The following is a 21,327-nucleotide window of genomic DNA, read 5'->3' as shown; positions in this document are numbered from 1 at the left end:
TAATATTTAGCCAGGCATGGAGACACACACCTATAATCGTAGCAGTGAGGAGGCTAAGGCAGAAAATTGCAAATTTGAGCCGGAACTGGGCAACTTTAGTGAAACCTTGTCTCAAAATAAAAAAATAAAGGACTGAGGATATAGTTTAGCACAAAGGTTCTGGGTTCAATCCCCACTGCTACCAAAAATACAATAATAACAATAATAATAATGATATTGCCCTATCCCCATGACACCAGCCTCATATAATAATTTTTCCATTTTACACTTTGTAGACAATTTTGATGAAAAGTACAATAATTTGCTTAATCATTCCCCTGTGTTGGTCATCTAGCTTTTAAAATATATATATTTTAAAGAATTCTGACTAGCTAGTGACTTAATACCCTGTCTCAAAATTTAAGAAAAAAAATTTTTTTTTTACATTCTGGGATTGTAACTTGGTGCTAAGGCCCCAGGTTCAATCCCCCAAAAAACAAACCCCTCAAGAATGTTGACTTTAAAAAATATGTATATATATATTTTTTTCTCTCTCTCTTTAGAATATTTCTTAGAATGACTTTCTAAAAAATTTTGAGTTACAGACAGGAACATTTTAAATGCAGAGATGAATTGTATACTTCAGATAAAAAACTCTAGACAATAGCAAGTTTTGGCTGTAGCATTCTGACAGCAGCAATGGTGCCATGGAAGGTATTGGTATATAGTTTCAATACTGGGCTTTGGGACTACACATAGCAAAATCAGTGATTCCACAAATGCTTTCCCTTGGGCTCTACCAGAGGTTGGTTGACTTTTTCTTGAAAATTTCAGAGAGTAGACATTTTAGGTTTTGCAGACCATATAGTAGCTGTTGCAGCTATTCAAATCTGCCATACAAAGGGAACAAGGACTGTGTAATTGAGTGGGTGTGTCTTCATAAAACTATTTGTTGACACTGAAGTTTGAATTTTTCATAATTTCACGTGTAATGAAATATTCTTTTGATTTTTCCAATTATTAAAAATGTAGGACTGGGGCTGCACCTTGGTGATAGAGTACTTGTTGGACGTGCATGGAGCCCTCAGTTCAATCCCTAGCACCACCAAAAGAAAAAAAAAAATCCATTTTTGACCCGTGAGCTGTACAAAAATTGGCAATGGATTGGGTTTGGCCTATGGGTAGTTATTTATCAACCCTCAGATTGTGTAATAGGTGACTTAATAATAGACATTTATTATATTGGATCCTCTTGGTTTACTGAAACAATGGGGTGAATTTCTCAAGAAAACTAAATTCGGCAGCATGTATCAGTTAATTACCTTTTATATTTTGTATTTCAGCTGGAGTTAACCGAATTTCATATTGGCCTGCTGATCCAGAAATAAGCTTGCTTACTGAGGCTTCTAGTTCTGAAGATGCAAAATTAGATGCCAAAGCAGTGGAAAGATTGAAGTCAAACAGCCGAGCCCATGTGTGTGTTTTACTCCAGCCTTTGGTGTGTTATATGGTGCAGTTTGTAGAGGAGTCTTCTTACAAATGTGACTTTATTCAAAAAATTGCAAAAACAGTGCCAGATGCTAACATTGACTTTTATTCTGAATGTAAACAAGAAAGAATAAAAGAATATGAAATGGTATTTTTGGTTTCAAATGAAGAAAAGCATAAGCAAATACTGATGACTATAGGTCTGGAGAACCTGTGTGAAAATCCATACTTTAGCAATTTAAGGGAAAACATGAAAGACCTTATCCTCCTTTTGGCCACTGTAGCTTCCAGTGTGCCCAACTTTAAACACTTTGGATTCTACAGTAGCAATCCAGAACAGATTAATGAAATTCACAATCAAAGTTTGCCACAAGAAATTGCAAGGCACTGCATGGTTCAGGCCAGGCTTTTGGCATATCGAACTGGTGAGTTAAATGCTTAGTTCATAAATTGAGACTGATTGGTTTGGTTGTATTTGTCTCAGTAGTAAAGTGATGTTTTTCTTATCTGTGGTAGAGTTCGTTTAAAGTTTTCCTGCTCATACAATGTAGAGAAATTAGTAAGACGCTGTGTAGGAAACTTTCTTTGAGCAACTTTGGCACTCCTAGTGGCCTTCTATTCAGCACTGCATTTATAATTCTGAGCCAGATTATCTAAGCCCTACTTTCTGCTTGCATTTATGGACTTCATGGGTCATTGAGCTCTCCACTAAAGATGGGATAAAAAGACAAGTGAAAACTAAAGTCATTTATTTTTTATTAACTCTAATAATTTTATATGTCTTCAATAAAAACTTTGAAATTCTCTAAAATTAAAATTCAAAATAACTAGCTGGGCGTGGTGGCTCACGCCTGTAATCCCAGCACTCGGGAGGCTGGGGCAGGAGGATTGCTGTGTGTTCGAGACCAACCTGGGCTACATAGTGAGTTCCAGATCAGTCTCAACTACATAGTGAGACCCTGTCTCAAAAAAACCAAAAAAAAAAAAAAAAAAAAAATTAAAAAAAAAAAAAAAAAAAAAAATTCAAAATAACTAAAGAATATCAAAGTAAATGCATGTTGAGTATTATAGAGTCTTCTAATTGCTGGTTTGTCTCAATCAGCAAGCTGAAAAATCAAATATTTTTATTTATTATATTGGGCATGTGGAAAATGAAAATATTACTTGGGTCTATTTATTGTTTAAAAATATTGCATCTGTATTTCTAATTATGAAACAATATTTTCACATCTTACCAGGTGTGATTTGTGTTGAAAGTAGAATTGTAATCACTTTTTAATATTCAACCTTGAAATAACTAGGAAAAATATAGGCAGGACAGCAGTAGAATAAGATTGTTATCCCAAAAAAGAAAGAGAAGGAAAATCAGAAAATCTCTATGAAGGTACCACTTCTATAGTGTATTCTTTTTTTTTTTTTTTTTTTTTTTTTGGTATCGGGAATTGAACTCAGGTCCTTGTACTTGTGAGGCAGGCGGCAGAACCACTGAGCTAAATCCCTGGCCCTCTATAGTTTATTCTTAACAAATGACAAATAACAATAACAAATAAACAATAAAAATATCCTCAAAGTAAAGTCAGCAGAATGGAAGATCTCAACTGACAGCATATAAGAATCACCATGGAAATTTTAATAAAGACGCTTAGTCCTCCACCCAGAGCTATTTAACTGTGGCCTAGACCTATGATTTTTAAGAATCAAAGTATGACATTCAACAAGATTAATAATCACTTAATTCTATAAAGAGTTTGATTCTATAAGTATGAACTATATGACCCTAAACAATTGCATACGAGCCTGACTTAATTAAAAAATTATTTTTACAGTACTAGGGAGTGGACCAAGGGCTTTCACAATGAGCTATATCCCCTACCCCAGCCCCCTTTTTAAAAATTTTGAGACAGGGTCTCGCTAAGTCACTAACTTGCCCAGGTTGGGCTAGAATTTGCAATCCTTCTGCCTTCACTTTCCAGAGTACTGGGGTTACAGGTGTGTGCCACCATGTCCTGCTCAAATCTTCTTGTATCATGGGTTACACATTGCTCTCTTTGTATCAACTTTGTAAAGAAATTTTCTGTAAACCATTCTGGAAAAAACCACAGAAAAGTTTTCTCCTTGGTAATCAGAATTCAGCAGACTTCTGCCTGTATTCCAGAGTAAAATGGGAGATTTGCACCTGCTGTTTTACTTGATCTCAGTAACTCTTGATTCTCATAGACCATCTCATCTTCCCATCTGTGATTCCATTTTTTAGATTGCTGTATGTATAGGGATAAATTTGCATGTGTATGTCTTACTAGATATACTACTATATATAGTTTGAATTATAAGTTTATCTACTATTACTGTTTAAAGATTGATACATAAAGCTATGCTTAGGCACTTGATGGACAATTTAAGAGATTTTTCAAGGGTTATTTTTTTACAATGGATATTTCTTGCCTGGGACTCAAATCTTGCATAGGATGCAACTCAACTATTTGTGCTCCACTCTGAACTCTTCCAGGGAAGAAATCATCTAATCATATTTTTTTCCTTAGCACTAATCAGTGTGTGTTGAATGCAAATCTATACCAAAAGACAAATGGTTCACAATTCTTATTCCAAAACCCACGAGGCCAAATGAAAAGAAATTCAGAATTTTTCAGATTTTAAGAAGGTAATACAATGCATATACTGGCTATATAATACTCTTAGGTTTAGGACAATACCTGTAATCAAACAATACATATGGAGTAAAATTTGTGAATATTTGTACTAAGCAGAACACTTAAAAATACAAATGTTTTCTCTTTGGTGGTGCTTGGGATCAGACCTAGAGCCTTATACATGTTAAGCAAGTACTCTACCAATGAGCTAAATTCCAAGTACCCCCACAATTCACATGTGAATTGGGTCTATTTTGGATTTCCAGTCTTTTCCTTTGGTCTACTCTATTTCTACATAAATATTATGAGAGAGAGAGAGAGAGAGAGAGAGAGAGAGAGAGAGAGAGAGAGAGAGAGATTATTAAGGGATGCTATGAGTAACAATTTGGGTCAGGATTGGCTATAAATCAGTGCATCAGACTATTGAAAAAAGTTGATTCAAAGGATTCCAGATAAGGGACTTTGTACCTATAATTCTTCATTGATAATTTATAATGATAATTTATTGAGCCCTTACTGGTATGTGTCAGGCACTAAGCTGGGTGATTTGTATACATATCTTGTTTAAAATTGGAGACTAGCCAGCCCAGTGAATATCTTTATGATATAATGCACTTCTAATTACTCAAGTTTAAGCTCGCACTATAGTGGTATCTTTGTACACCCCATTAATTGGTTTCTGGAGACAAACTACAAATACCAAAACAGATTTTTTTGACTGGAAGAGGCAGCCAGTCAAGAGAGAATCAGTACTGACAAGCTCTAGCTTGAGCAGCTACTGCCAAACAAAGGATGAGTACTGGGACAAAAGTGTTGCATCAAACTGCAATGATTATCAGATTCAACCAGTTTCAAAACACTTGTGTAACAAGGTATGACTATTCAATTTGATTTGACTATTCAACTATATTTTCCCTTATTAAGGGAAGATACAATTTCATGAAACCATTACATTTTTAAATATGCATATTATTAGATTGAATTTTACAACTTCTAGCAACAAAGTTCTAAAACAAATTTTTGAATGATAAGGAGGATCTACAGGCATGTTGTTAAAAATAGTTTGTTGGATAATTAAAGGTAGCAAAAAAGGACAAATGTGATTATACTCTTATGGGGAAAAGATAAGAGGGCATCCCATCATGTCTACCTGGCTTAAATGTCAAGTTGTTATCTCTTTTTCCTATTTTCCCATTAGATGAGGTGCTTTCCAAAGTTAAATATTATGCCTTCCTCCTGGATCACAGTGTTAGTAATGAAATTAGGCTGCAGCAGCCAGTGTTAACTGTTTGAAAGCATAACTCACTTGTTTTTAGTGTGATTAAGATTCAGGGGTTAGCTGGGAGAAATGCAGATTCCTGAGCCTTTCTCAGGTCAATTTAGGGGCCCCCCTAGGTACCAATAGTTTGGCTGTTAAAATAAGCACCCAGCAGTTTGGATTCAGATGGTCTGTGTAACATGTGGTCACTGATGTGACCAGAGGATAGGGGGCTAAAATAAACATACCTGTGTTCCAGAACCATGGGCTAAAGAGTCCTCTAACTTGCAGTGATCAAAGAACCCAGGAATTGACTGAGTGGTCATTTTTCCTTCAAAGTTGTACAGAGAAAACCCAATGAATAACCAGATCATGGGGAGCATTTTTTGTAAGAATTACTGATCTAAAAAGATTTTTGAGAAATAAAATGTCACTAGACTTGGGGCTTGTGAATTGACCCTGTTTTATATGGATTAAAAAGTTATCCTTGTTTGAAAGGAGAGGTGGTAACAAATATTCTCTTGCTCGGCAGTAGAGATGTCTGTTGATGTGAAAACACATCCTGACAAGATTTAGCTTGTCCCCAGAAAAACAGAAAAAGTGGTTCCTGAGACTAAAAACATAATTAAAAAAAAATGTGGGGTTGTTGTAGGAAAAGTGGACTCAGTATGAACAATTTGTAAAGTTTTTTGTCTTTTTTCTTTCTGAATTATGTACATATTGAGTACAACTTTACTAAAGTTTTGGTTTTGTGGGCAAATATAATCTAATGTTTATAATTTCTACCACTTGCCTTGGAAATTGAGCTAAAGCTATTGATTTATATTCTTTTCCCTGCATATTAAATTCTAAAGATCTAGGAAGAAGCAAAATTTTGTTTACACCAAAATCTCTTTCCCTCCACACTACAGAAGCCAGTCGTTGTGTATACTCTGCCCCTCAGTATCATGTTCAACTTCAGAGCACAGCACACATGTAGTGTTTCCTCGTCACTGTCCTCCCGCCTCATCCAGCTGTAAGTTGCATGAGGGTGGGGACCAATGTTTCCCTCACCATTGAACATTAAGTTTCTCATAATACTTGGCACATTGGGGCACTCAGTGAATGCAAATCTGTATTTTGGAATTCTTAAAGTCAAAGCAAGAGGTGGAGGAAAGAGCTTGGGAGGCTAAATTGTAGTCACTTAATTTCTATGTGTGCTTTCTTATCTAGAAATGAAAAATTTAGCTGGTTCATCTTTAGGTTAAAAAAAAAATATATATATATATACAAATGATTTGTAGTGTGTATATATTGAAAGCCTGAGCATGCTTGAACTGAAGATGGAAATTTTCCTTGCATTATCATAACTTTTAAAAAAATTAACATATTGATAGGTTTTTAATCCTAGTTTTTTGTTGTTGTTGCTTTTTTTTTTTGGTACTGGGAATTGAACTCAGGTCTTTGCACTTGTGAGGTAGACAGCAGAACCACTGAGCTAAATCCCTGGCCCTAATCCTACTTTTTAATAGTGACACAAACTTTCTTTATACTTTTACTGAAAAAGTTGGTATTTACATATGTGATACTTTGGAACCGGGAATTTAGCTTGATGGTGCCATGCCTGCCTCACAAGTGCAAGGTCCTGAGTTCAATCCCTGGTACAAAAAACAAATATTTGATTAACTTTTAGGAAATTATAGAGGTCAGTGGCAATTTCACTTAATCTTCACCAGTATGAAAATGGCCTAGGGTAAATTCACAGATGACTCTTATTTTCTTTATGTAAATGTACCTATTTAACCACATTAGTCCCTTATAATTTTGATTAATGTGGAGGTTTTCATAATTAGTGTATATTTGTCCTCGAAATTTGAAACTTGGGAAAAGTAGATCCTTAATATGTAGAATTTTTATTTTATTTTGTTTTGTTTTTAAGTTTTCTGTTTCAGATTGTTTTTAGAAGTTAGTTTTACTTGTTCCAAATGTTTCGGCTTTGTGGGAAAACTATAATCTTATGCCTAGAACTTCTTCTGCTTGACTCAGAAGTGAGCATGTGATGAGACTGACTTGGCATCCTTTCCCCCTCACAGTAAACTATGAAGGTCATGGAAAGGGCAGCATTTTGTTTAGGTCAAAATTCCCTTAATGTACCTTTCAGCAATAGATATGAAGGTTCATAATACTTTATGTTTCTATTACTTTTCATCAAGAACATTTCCATAAAATGTATTTCCATAATTAGAATGTAAGAAATGATAGACAAATTTGATGGTTGTGAATGGTTATTGCACTAAATCCATTAGTTCCGAAACTTTTTTAAAAATTCAATTTCAGGGCTGGGGATTTAGCTCAGTGGTGCTGCCACCTGCCTCACAAGCTCAAGGTCCTGGGTTCAATTCCCAGTGCCAAAAAAAGAAAAAAATGTTCAATTTCATCAATTCTAAGAAATGTTCATTTAAAATAAAATAAAATTTATTTTAAAAAAAGAATCAGGCATGGTGGCATATACCTGTAATCCTTGTCTTGAGAGGCTGAGGCAGGAGGATTGTTGGAAGTTTAAGGACTACATGGCAAGACCCTGTCTCAAAAAACAAAAACAAATAGTCATTTAGCAACTGACATGCTAGTGGAGAGTCAGTGAGATTGTACTTAGTTCTGGTTACTGCTTTGAATTGATCTGACTTTAGCCCCTACCATGTTAGTGGTCTTTGCATGTACATCATGAGTGACAGCTGGGCAGTGACCTTGGCTACTTATTTGGTACCTAGTTCCCATATCCCATACTCAGAACTATTTCCCACTTTCATATAATGGGTGAAGATATCAAGAATTGCTATATATGCTCCAAAAATATGTTTTCTTCATTTTTGGAAAAAAAAATATTTTTGAAACTAACATGACTGATTGTTACTGATTTCAGTATCTTATTTTGCAGAGGACCATAAGACAGGAGTTGGAGCAGTTATTTGGGCAGAAGGGAAATCTGTAAGTATAAAAATAATTCTTTAAATATTTAACCTGGAGTTTTGTTTAAATGTAGTTCATACTTCAGTGCATTGCATTTTTAAATTTTCTTTTGTAGTTTTTGAGATGAGGTTGTGTTGTGTTGCCCAGGCTGAGGTACAGATAGAGTCAAGAGGTATTTTGAAGGTGGTATCCACAGCACTACATGATTGCTGTAGCCTAGTAGGCCTAGCACTACAATGCATTTTTTGAACTGTTGAGATTAATGTATTTGTATCAGTGCATTTGTTAAGTTCATAGACATTTGCTTATTCCCTCAACAATTTTTTAGATAGATTCATCTATTTAGCAAACATTTATTAAAACACCTACCTGTTAGGCACTGTGCCATGGTAAGCATTAGAAATTTAAAGATCACATGCTCTGCCTTTTATGGCCTCTTACCATATAATAGAGAAGTGAAAAAGAGACTCATCTATAAGTGAAATTATAGCCAGGGATTTAGCTCAGTGGTTCCGCTGCCTGCCTCGTAAGCTCAAGGATCCGAGTTCAATCCTCAGTCCAAAAAAAAGAATATAAGTGAAATTATAATTGGCACTGTGAGAAGGTAGAGGAAGACCCCTACTTTCCTTGGAGAAATGAGTGACATATTCTAGGAGGTGGTAAAGGGCTGTTAGTCTTGAAGAATGAGTAGGAATTCATCAGAGCAAGCTAGAAGGATAACATCCAAAGTAGAAGGCCAGAGAGAGAATATGGGAAACGGATGTGATATGGCATATTGGGGTCCGGAGTCCTATATCAAGTAGAGTGGTCAAAAATTGCACTGGGGGCTGGGGATTTAGCTCAGTGACGCCATGCCTTCCTGGCAAGCAAAAGGTCCTGAGTTTGATTCCCGGTACCAGAAAAAAAAAATTGTCCTGGACCATGAGGGACATTGTAGACCATGTGAAGAGCATGCACTTTACCCTTTGGCAGTACACAGCAGTACCCTGACACAGCACTAATCAGCAGAAATTAAAGGCGAGCCATGCTTATGACTAAATTTTCTAGGAACCATGCTGAAAAAAATAGATGAAGTAATATACAGCTGACTGAAATATGAACCTAAATTTTGTTTCAGTGGGCTATAGAGCAAGTACTTTAACTATTTGTTTCAGTGTTTTATAACTTCTTCAAATTCAACCTAATTAATAAATCAGATAATATTTTCTGCTAACCAGCTCCTTCACGGTGGTCACCATTTCACTCTCTGATTCTGCAGGATATAGCGATCATCTAGTGCTGTGGATACCAAATTCAAAACACCTCTCAACTCTACTTATCTGTTCCCCAACTGCTAACTCCTATTAAAATAAGTTTCACTTGCAGAAATTCCAGTAGCATTCTGTACCAGCCATCTGTGACACTTATCATAGTTAAAATTGTGTCCAGTCTCCAGACTCTTTAACTGCAACTTTGTGGAGAATTCAGTAACAGTTAAGCCACGCAGGTGTAGTGGTCATGCATGTAATCCCAACATTTGGGAAGCTGAGACAGGGTTATATAGTGAGTTCAAGACCAGTCTGAACTATAAAGCAAGACCTTATCTAAACAAAACAAAACAAAAAAAAACAGTGTAGGGAGGTGGCAGGGTAAAACAAAGATATATGGGCTTGGAAGCAAGTAACCTGGGCTTGAACCCTGGCAGTGTTACTTACTAGCTTTGTGATCTTGAACAAGTTAATCTCTCGTGGCCTGTTTTCTTATCTATAAAATGGGGATAATAATAGTACTACTAATTTGTTTCAGGGATTCAGTAAATGAAATAATGCATATTAAACTTAGTATGATGTTTGATATTTGGTAAATGCTAAAGAAAAGTTTACTAATGCAATATTTTATTTGGAAATTTTGTTGGCAAATTGCACAATTTTTTATTTAACACATTGCATTTCTATAGTAATGAGTTTGTTGATAATATCACTTTAGTAATTATAATAGATTGAAATTTAAAAAGGTTTATAGCATATTCCAAACTTATAAATACTTTATCATTTATAAAATGTCATTCTGCTAGTTGATAAAGCATTCATATTAGCAATATGTCATTAAGAGAAATAAAGAGCCACTGAAATTAAAAAAATAAAAAATTATATTTGTGGCTCAATAAATATTGAAGAGTACAGGAAAGTGTTTTTATTTTCCAAATGATTCACAACAGCATGTTTTAGCTCAACAATAGAAATTGTTCAAAATATTTTAAAAATTTCTGTCTTGTTGACCAGTTATGCAGCATCATATAAGAAATTAGCAGTCACTTACTAAGTAGCTGCTATGCATATCAATCTGGCATGTGACTAAAGGGATAGAAAAGAAGTATAAAATATGGTTTCTATGCTCCAGAATTTTATATCTTGTTTAAAGAGAAATTAAGTAAACCAATCTGTGAGTTAAACAAGATAGTAACTTGATTAACTGCTAAAACTAAAGACAGCCTGAAAATTGTAGACTAGAGAGTTGATTAGCTTTCTTGGAAATAAGCTCTGACAAGGCCACACTGCAATAGGAGAATCTGATTCTGTAATTTTTGATGGCTCGGTTTGTCATAGGAATGGAATGAATATTCATTATACAAAGTATGACAGCAAGCCTTAAAAATACATTGCACCCAGGTATGGAGGAACACGCGTATAATCCCAGCTACTTGGGAGGCAGAGGCAGGAGGATCACAAGTTTGAGATTAGCAAGATCCTATTTCAATATTAAAAGAAAAAGTAGGGGGATGCTGGGCATGTAACTCAGTAGCACAGTACTTGCCTAACATGTGCAAGTCACTCTGTTCAATCCCCAGCATTGCCCTGCAATAGAATTACAAAGTGCCTTTTCAGAATGTTGACACTAACCATAGTTTTCTGCTTACTTTTGTAGAGAAGTTGTGATGGAACTAGTGCTATGTACTTCATAGGATGTGGTTACAATGCCTTTCCTGTTGGATCTGAATATGCTGACTTCCCTCACATGGACGACAAGCAGAAAGACAGAGAAATAAGAAAGTTCAGATACATTATACATGCGGAACAGAATGCTTTGACATTTAGGTATAGTTTTTACATATATTTTCTTTAAAATGTAACAAAAGTTGAAATTATTTTTCTTTTAGTTGTAATTTATTTCCTTTTTTCAAATTCTAAGCCATACTGTTTTTAGAAATATAATTTTGGCAAAATTTGGTCCTGCACGGGATCTGAGGCCATTGTCATAGATTCTCCAGGCCTTTCAATACATTGAGAAAGTCTTTTTATTTGTCTTCCCTCTCTCTCTAATATGAAACTATTGAAAGGTTATCTTAGAATCTTGCTCACTCTTTCATACACCTGGAAGTTGATATCACCTTCTTTTTCTAAATCTAGAACATATATTTATGAATATTAAGCTTTATTATCAGCCAGGTTGCTTTAAAAGAGCTTTTTTGTTTTGTTTTGTTCTTTGGTACTGGGGATCAAACTCAGGTCCTTGCACTTGCAAAGCAGGCATCGAAACCACTGAGCTAAATCCCCAGCCTCTAGAAGAGCTTTTGTTAGAGGTTATAGCTGGTATTACCTCCTTCTAATGTTACTTTAGGTCTCTACTACAAAGACTTCTCAGCAGGTACTATTCAAGGGGTGAGGTTAGGGATTAAAAAACAAAAACAAATAAGACATTGTTGGTGGGAGTGCAGACTGGTGCAACCACTATGGAAATAAATGTGGAGATACCTCAAAGAACTAGGATTAGAGGTTCCATTTGACCCAGCTATCCCTCTGCTGGGTATCTTTCCAAAAGAATTAAAAAAACCATATCACAGTGATATATGTGCACCAGTGTTTATAGCGGCACAATTTGTAATAGCTAAAATTTGGAAACAGCCCATTTGCCCATCAGTTGGGAACTGGATAAAGTTGTGGTTTTTCTATAAAATGGAATGCTCCTCAGCCATAAAGGAGAAATTAGAGTCATTCATAAGAAAATGGATACATATTGAGGATATGCTCTTAAGTGAAATAAATAAGTCACACGTGTAAATACCGAATAGTTTCTCTGGTGTGAAAAACTATAATTGCACATAAGATCCTAATGGTATAATTGACAATGTGAAATAGGAAGAAAGGGCCTAAAGGTGTAGGGGAAGTGGGAAGGGTAGGGGAAAGGAAATAAGTGAAAAGAAAAAAAAATATGAGAAAATGAAAATAATGGAAATAAAATATTTGTAAATGGAGAGGGGAGGAGGGGGTGAAGGGAGGGCAGGGACAAGGGGAAAAAATAAGAACCAAGACCTGTCATGTTAAAGGTGCAAGATCCCAATGATGAATGTAATTGTACTGTATACCTAAAATGTACCAATAAACTCAGTGAGAAAAAAAAATAAAATCTCAAGTATGAATATTAAAAAAAAAAAAGACATGGCTCCTGTCTTTGGGGATCTTCTGATTTAACAGCGACACAGACTACACCCACCTAACATATGGATTCTGAGGGAAAGGCAAGCACCACATGCTGAGGACCTTCAGAGCTGCTGTGGTCAAGAGGAGACAATGCAAGGGAAAGGCTATGTGGAGAACTGGCATTTGTGCTGAACTTTAAAGGATTGCTAATAATGTGACAACTGGAGATGTCCCTTGAAAGGAAGACCATTCTTGCTTCTAACATAAGCCATAGTCTAGAAGTAGGAAAATGCATGGTGTGTTGGGAGCATGCACTTCCCAGTTAGCTGCCTTGTGGACACATGGTAAATGCAGCTCACTGGATAGATAGGCTGGGACTGTACGATAGAGGACTTTGATGTAGATGCCACACGGTTGGTGGTGGGGAAATGGAATTACACAGACAAAGTCATGCTCATAGACTGCTTAGGTAGACAGTGTATTGTTTGAACAGAGTAGATATGTAAAATTCTGGTGCCCTAGACCAAATGGACATAATGAGAGCTCAACTAGAGAAATGGATATGGAAGGCAGAGAACTGAAGACAGCTGATTCAGAGCAGTACAAATCACAGAACCTGGAATTACAATCTCTGCATCCTCAAATAAGAGCATTCCTTCATCCTAAACCACTCTCCACATGTAAAATTTTACATGTAAAATTCTCTCTATCTTTGTCTTCTTTCATGCAAGTTAACTTGCTTCTTTTTGTACAGAAGTATGAGTATGTCACATATAAACATGTTAAATAAAATTCTATAATAAGGAAGGATAAGTATAAATCAAAACATATTTAGGGCCAGGGATTTAGCTCAGCGGTTCAGTGGCCTGCCTTGCAAACTCAAGGACCCGAGTTCAATCCCCGGTACCAAAAAAAAAAAAAAAAAAAAAAAAAGAACATTCACTTAATGAAAAGATGGAAATAAAGTGGTTGTAGATGGCGGGGGAAGGGGGTGAAGGGAGGGCAGAAACAAGGGGAAAAAATGAGAACCAAGACTTGTCATGTAGAGGTACAAGATCCCAACAATGAATGTAACTGTACCGTATCCCTAAAATGTACCAATAAACTCAATTAAAGCTGAAAAAAAATTCAAAAAAAAAGAAAAAAACAGATTTATTATGAATTCACTAATTTAATAATCATTGAATGTCCTTTAGGTACCAATTAGGGCTAGGTCCTTTGGCTGCAGTGAGGATTTCATGTCTAATCAGACATTATTAGCTCCCAAGAAATTTGTTTGTTTGTTTGTTTGTTTTGTGACACAGCAAGAGTTTATTTTTAATTTCACTGAGTTCAAGGCAGTTTGGAAACACTACATGATAGCTGAGCTCCTAAAGTAGGTGAGATCTTTTAAAGTCAGGAAGATACCAAAATAATGCCTGTGTATATCAATACAAATATAAATTATCTAAAATGATCACTAAGCAAGAACTACCTGAAGAGAACTACATGGTACAATAACCAATATAAATATCCTAAATTTACAGAGATGCCATATGTCTGGAGGGCAAGAAAACATGTTTAAAGTGAGCAATTCTCTCATTAGTCTACAGATTTAACATAATTGAAGAAAAAACGCTTCAGTATAATTTTGGGATATTTAATAAAACTTTTAAAGCAATCTGAAATAAGATCTGAGAATAACTTTTTTTTTAAACAAAAAGTGGAAAAGTTTATTTTTGTGTGCCACTCTTATAGGCACTGTTAATTGTAAAAAAAAAAAAAAAAAAAGGTCTTTCCTAGTCCTTTCTTTATCAGCTTATAGATCCCCAGGTCATTGACTCAGAAATTCAATCCAGAAACCTGTGGACCTTTCCTAATTTTGTTTTCCTATTTTTTTTCTTTTTATTGAGTTTATTGGTACAATCTAGGCATACAGTACAGTTACATTCATTACTGGGATCCTGTACCTTCACCTGACAGGTCTTGGTTCTCATTTTTTCCCTTTGTCCCTGCTCCCATGAAGTTTTAACCCCAATTTTCCAGTATTATAAAGAAGTCCATACCTATGAAGCATTGCTTCCCCACTAGTTATTGAGTCTAGCAAGAATGCTAAGCAAGCACTCTAACACAGAGCTATATTCCCAGCCCTTTTTAAACATTTAAAAATTTTTGAAACACAGTCCTGCTAAATTCTCCATGCTGTCCTTAAATTTGTGATCTTCCTGCCTCAGCCTACAACTGGAATTATAGTCGTGTAACACCATGCCAGGCTTGTCTGTCCTCTCCTCCCCTCTCTGCTTGTCTCTCTCCCCTTTTTTCTTCCTCTGCTCTCTGCCTCTCTGTTGTCTGTCTCTTTGTTGGCAATTATTCTGTAATCTGTTACTGAACATAACTGTCATTGCCTTTAAATTAATAAATGCATTTTAGTTATAATAATTGTCAGATTTTTACGTGTTTTGAAATTCAGTAATTGAGCAATAAGGCCTGAATATTGTTTATAATGTTGTAAATATCTTTTTTCAGAGTTTAATGTTTAAATATTACTCTGAAAAATAATCTACCCTTTCAGTAACTAACTTTGTAATATTTTATGAATTTTTTATAGGTGTCAAGAAATAAAGCCAGAAGAAAGAAGCATGATTTTTGTGACCAAGTGCCCATGTGATGAATGTGTACCTTTAATTAAAGGTGCAGGCATAAAACAAATCTATGCAGGGGATGTAGATGTTGGAAGAAAGAAAGCAGACATCTCTTACATGAAGTTTGCTGAACTTGAAGGTGTTAGCAAATTTACAGTAAGTTAGATGCACATTTTTCTAAGTGTACTTCCTATGATGTTGTTTAGTACTCCGCTACGTATTGTAAATTACTGATTTCTATCCTTTTAAAGAGTATCAACAAGCTATTATCATTGAATTTATTTGTATTTGCAAACATTTACTTAACTACATGTTTAGCTAAGGATCTTTGCCTTATGAATTTTAAATCTCTGTAGAGCTGTTCATTGACTTTGGCATCTTGAGCCAGTGGGCCTTTTGGTGCCATCTGGTGGCTGATAAAAGAAAAGCTCTGATTCACCACTTTTCCCTCACTCCATTCAGATTTAGAGAGCAGATAGGGGCCAAAATAGTTGGAGATCATCCAAAATACAGACACACAACACACACACACACACACACACACACACACATACACACACACTTATGAGAAAAATTAGCTTAATATAAGTCACCTGCAAAGTCTTAGAACAAGGAAAAAGGTATATAACTTCATGCCAAGGTAGCACAAATGGCCTCTAGTCCAATTTTCAATAAAGTCCTTCTTCCTAACTGAAACTTCCTGAGCATGGACTTTACTAACTACACTCCTATCAGCATTCTAGTCTTCTGAATTCCAACTAGAGTCACCCATCAGGCTCTGATTATAGCATTCTAGTGTTTCTTCAAAGCTTTCCAAACTCCACCTTCAAACCAGTTCCAAGGCTTCTAATTGTCAGGTACAGTCACAGCAGTGACCCCCCCCCCATATTTCTGGTACCAATTTTCTATATTTCCCATCACTGGGACACAATACCCAGCTCCTATAATTTAAAGAAGAAGAGATAATTTGGCTTATGGATTCAGAAGATTCAGTACATGGAACAAAACTGCTTAATTTTTGGTGGCTAGTAAGCAGATTGGGGAGAAGTCCCTGAGAGAAGAGAGGAGGGACTAGAGAGACCTCCATGAACCACCCAGACTCCAGAAGTATGCTCTACCAATCCCTTGGGGAGCTCTTAAGTCAATCAAGTTGACAATCCACCTCCTTTTCGTCTCTTCTTGTAATAAAGAGTAGTTCTTCAGTCCTTCATGTTTTCTGTCATCTGGCCTGGCTTGAAATAGTATGTACAGTAGTTAGCTAACTGCCTGATTTTATAAATATCAGTAATTAATCTGAATTAGTATTTGTTCTAACTAGCATAGGCATGTCAGTCAATTTGATACTTGTTTTAAATAGTACATGTTTGAATCACATAATGATTGCATTCTTTGTGGGGAGTTGCTACATGTACATAACACATCTCGATTCTTTATCCATTCCCTTTCCACTCCCTCCATTTATTTTTTAATTTTTTTATTAGTACATATTTTCCATACATAATGATCACATTCGCCATAGTGAATTTGTACATATATAAAATATATCTTAATTATTATTCTTTTTTTCCCCATTCCCCTCTCCTCCCTTCAGCCCTTCTTCCCCTTCCCATATACAAAAGCTTTGTTTCCATTTTTCCCTTCTATTCTTTTTTAAATCCCTTTTTCCTTTCTTCCCTTTCCTCTCTTCCCCTCCCTTATTCTTTCCATTTGAACATGTGCTTCCTACTTTCCAGTATCTAGCCACTGTTTTGCTCCTTATTTGCCCATTTCTCACACAAGAGAAATAATGCAGTGTGTAAACTTGTGTGTCTGATTTATTTCACGTAACATTATGGTCTCAAGGTACATCCATTTACCTGTAAATGACTCACATTTATCCTTCTTTGTAGCAAAGTAGTACTCCATTGTATATAAATACCACATTTTCTTTATCCATTCATACATTGATGGGCATATGGGCTTTTCCCAAGATTTAGCTATTATAAATTGTGGTGCTGTAAATATGGGTATGCATGTATCACTGTTGTATGATGCTTTTAACTCTTTTGGGAAGATTCCTAGAAAAGACATAGCTGAGTCAAATGAAACCTCTAGTTTTAGTTTTTTGGGGAATCTCCATACTGATTTCTAGTGATTTACCAATTTGTACTCCTACCAACAATAGAGAAGGTTAAGGGCTGGGGATTTGGCTCAGTGGTTGCACTGCCTGCCTTGCAAGTGCAAGGGCCCAAGTTCAATCCCTGGAACCAAAAAAAAAAAAGATTCCAGATTATGATGAACTTCTGATCCAGAACAATAGAGAAGGTTTCTTTTTTCCTCATAGCCTCACCAGCATTTGTTATTGGTTCCATTTCTGATGAATATTCTTAAATGTGAAGTTTGAGTCATTTGTTTTTACTTTCTCTGTCCAAATCAATAGATTTTAGTGGTACACTACACCATGTTTGAAAACATACCTCTTTTTAAAATTTTTTCGTATATAACTTCCCACCCCTTATAAGTCCTTTCTTGGTACTAACTCTAGCCCATACCATTTCTAAAAATGGCCAAAAGTCTAAGCACTTTTCATGCATGGTACATGTTTGTCTTGTATCTCAGCCCACCTCAAGATGTTAACTAGTTCATCTGATTAAATAATTGATGCTCATGGAAGAGACTCACAGGTTATTAGTACTTCACTGTATTTTTCTGGAGACAGTGGGCCAGTACAGCCTTTTTGTCAAGTCATTTGTGGTTCTGATGGAGACTCCAGCCAAGTGAGAAAAGAAGGAAGAGCTGTGCTAGGGACACTGAGGACCCCTACACTGCTCCAGTCTTTGTAATATCAGAATCTTCAGGCTGGGGAGTTAGCTCAGTGGTTCCACTGCCTGCCTCACAAGTGCAAGGTCCTGAGTTAGTTCCCTGGTACCAAAAAAAAATTGTTTTTAAGTTTTTGGGCTGGGGATTTAGTTCAGTGATTCCTCCACCTGCCTCACAAGTACAAGGTCCTGAGATCGACCCCTGGTAACAACCACAACAAAAATCAGAACCTTCAGATTCCCATTTCTTTCTGGGTGGTTGAGATGGAATGCTACAACCATAAGAGATGTATGATGTATGATATGTGAAATGATAATATAATATAGTCATATGATGTAAATCCATTTTCTGTAATTATATTAAATAGCAAGATAACATTGATCATATTTTTATTCTTTAATACCAAGGCCTTCTTTAGTTACTGCAAAGTTTGACAGAACATAGAGATAGGCTATAATGTGCTAAAAATTTTTGTGGTACTGGGCATGAGCAAGCTCAGATTCTAATTCCAACACTGACTTCTGTATAACCTGGATCAGGTCACAGCAGTTCTCTAAACTTTGCATTTTCTTCACCACAAAATGAACGTATGGATTACTAAGGTCCCATGCTTCTCTAGGAGGAGTATTAGCTCCGGAAGCCATATCATTCAGGGTCATTTAGGATGGCCTTATTAGGATTTTGTTTACATGGATACGCCAACTCCATTTTCTTGTATTTTTTAAAGCTGTTTTGATCTTTAAAGGCAGAGTGCTGAAATGGTATTCATTAAATCCTTTAAAAATATATAAATTAAATATTTGTACCCTCTTACAGTGGCAACTGGATCCATCTGAAGTTTATGGCCTTGACAAAAATGAGCCTGAAAGGAGAGACAGTAAGTATTTACAAGTCCTAAATGGAAATTAACTTTGTTGCTGAGGAGAACATATATGCAGTGAATTTTAAAGATCAGATGATAGAAATTGTTGTGTTAGGAGATGGAGCATATTCATTTTACTGGTTAGATTTGTGCCTATTTGTGAATGTTTGTGTGCCTACTAAGGTACTATAAAAAGTGCTAACTAGTAATTAATCCTGTTGAATCTGCAGTTTAATCCAAATAATCAGTACAAATTGAATTTATAAGTAAAATTTATATGAAACAGGAAACAATACTCTTCTATACAAAAACAAGATTTTTGAGTATGAGAAAGCATTCTTCTAGAATAAAGCCACATACAGCTAGGTTCATGAGAGAATGGAAATCAGAGAATATGGAAATATTTTGGTTATTTAAATAACCTAAAAATAATCACAGCTACCATAATTGCTAGTTTTAAATTTTTATTATTTGCAGATTAACATAACTTTTGAATGTAATGTAATTTCTGGGAGACCTTATAATTCCTTAAGCACATATTTTGAACATGGGTGCTATACAATACTATTTAAAACTAATAGCTTAGCTGGGCATGGTGTCAGACTCCTCTAATCCTAAGACTCTGGGAGGCTAAGGCAGGATTAATTCAAATTTAAATCCAGGCTGGGCAACTTAGTGAGACTCTGTCTCAAAATAAAATATAGAAAAAAGGCTGGGGTTCTAGCTTGGTGTGAAGGCCCTTAAAAGAAAAGTAGCTAAGTTACAACAGTTTTGATTCTAGGTAAATGGAAGTGTACTATAAATTTTCTGATGACAATTCAATCACCCTTAATCAAATACTAAGGTCTCTATAAAAATGTGAATGTCTTGATTTACTGTGTTCTGAATTAGCTTTATTTAGATAGTAAATTTATTGTTTGTAATCTGGCAAATAATATATATCAACTGAATTTTCTTTTTAAAATTTTATCAGTAGAAAAAAACAAAAGAAAGGAAAATTTATAGATCTAAGTAAACAATGTATGTTCAATGAGAATGTTTCAGGGAGTCAGTTAAATTATTCATATGATTAGAGAAAGGATATAGAAAATAGTAATCATAAAAATGAATTACTTTATTTGTATTAAAATTAAGACCCCCTTTTCATTGGGTTGGGTATTTAGCTCAGTGATTCTGCTGCCTGTCTGCCTTTCAAGCACAAGGTCCCTAGTTTGATCCCCAGTACCAAAAAACAAAACAAAACAAAAGAACACCCGTTCATCAAAAGATAGCATTAATGGGCCAGAGATTTAGCTTAGTGGTTCTGGCACCTGCCTCACAAGCAGAAGGACATGAGTTTAATCCACAGTACCCCTAAAAAAGATAGCATTAAGACAGTGCAAAGGCAAGCTATAGAGTAGAAAATATTTGTCACTTATAATCATGATGACTATGTCCAAGATGATCATCCCTAGATCCCAAAGGAGAGTGAAGGCACACAGTGGTGAAAGTCCTCAGACTGGAAGGCAGACAGAGGAAAGACTCTGGCTCACTGGCCATGTTTTATTTATTGATCTAGATGGTGGCTCAGTTTATAGTTGCTTTTTGACAGTTCATTAAATTATGAGTGTATGGTTCTGTGCATATTTTAACAAGTATTATATCAGTAAGTAAGATCCTTAAATCCTTTTCAAATATATATCAGCTTTATTGGGATATAATTCATATATCATAAATTCATCCTTTTAAGGTATAGAATTTGGTGGATTTCAGTGTATTCAGAATTGTGTGACCATCACTGTCACCTAATTTCAGAACATTTCCATTGTCCTAGAAAGAAACTACCCATTTTCATTCGCTCCCCATTCACCCCTACCTCAGCCTAGGCAACCACTAATTTACCTCATATTTTTATGGGTTTTTCTTTCTTTCTTTTTTTTTTGGTACTGGGGATCGAACTCAGGTCCTTGTGCTCGCGAGGCAGGCACTAGAACCACTGAGCTAAATCCTCGGCTTTATGGGTTTTTCTAATCTGGCCATGTCATACAAATGGAGTCATACAATACATGGTTCCTTTCCAGTCTTTATTCTGTTGAGAAATAGACATAAGAATCAAAACAGATACAAGTTGAAACCCTAGCTTTGCTGCTACACTGAGGCTTGACCTTTGGCCAAATCAATCTGTGCGGAGTCGGAGGTGCCCTGCTTCTTGCCCTCTCAATGCCAGTGCAAGAAACAGAAACAGAAGGAAGATGGCAGTGTGAGTGACTGCTTCCAAGTATCTTTCCGCTCTGTAGAACTAGAATCCAGTAACCCGTAATGAGCATTCTTTAAAAAAAAAAAAAAA

At 35.7% G+C, this 21,327-nt stretch overlaps 1 protein-coding gene across 7 annotated transcripts in view; it reads left to right on the top strand.

Moving 5' to 3' along the window:
* Cdadc1 (cytidine and dCMP deaminase domain containing 1) overlaps positions 1 to 21,327 on the top strand; it is a 40,156-nt gene that overhangs the window by 8,910 nt on the left and 9,919 nt on the right. For all 7 annotated transcript variants that reach the window (XR_782772.3, XR_782776.3, XR_782775.3 and 4 more), the window contains exons 5-9: positions 1,323 to 1,892; positions 8,291 to 8,340; positions 11,227 to 11,396; positions 15,307 to 15,496; positions 18,956 to 19,016. Coding sequence is in view for 2 of the 7 variants with exons in the window: in XM_010636985.3 (XP_010635287.1) it covers positions 1,323 to 1,892; positions 8,291 to 8,340; positions 11,227 to 11,396; positions 15,307 to 15,496; positions 18,956 to 19,016 (1,041 nt within the window). In the remaining 5 variants the exon portion in view is untranslated. The remainder of the gene's footprint in view (positions 1 to 1,322; positions 1,893 to 8,290; positions 8,341 to 11,226; positions 11,397 to 15,306; positions 15,497 to 18,955; positions 19,017 to 21,327) is intronic.

The sequence above is a fragment of the Fukomys damarensis genome, unplaced genomic scaffold (assembly GCF_012274545.1).
Source record: "Fukomys damarensis isolate Sample0158 unplaced genomic scaffold, DMR_v1.0_HiC HiC_scaffold_38, whole genome shotgun sequence".
Taxonomy (NCBI): domain Eukaryota; kingdom Metazoa; phylum Chordata; class Mammalia; order Rodentia; family Bathyergidae; genus Fukomys; species Fukomys damarensis.
Note: the sequence above shows the minus strand (reverse complement) of the source record. Positions and strands in the feature narration are given on the sequence as shown.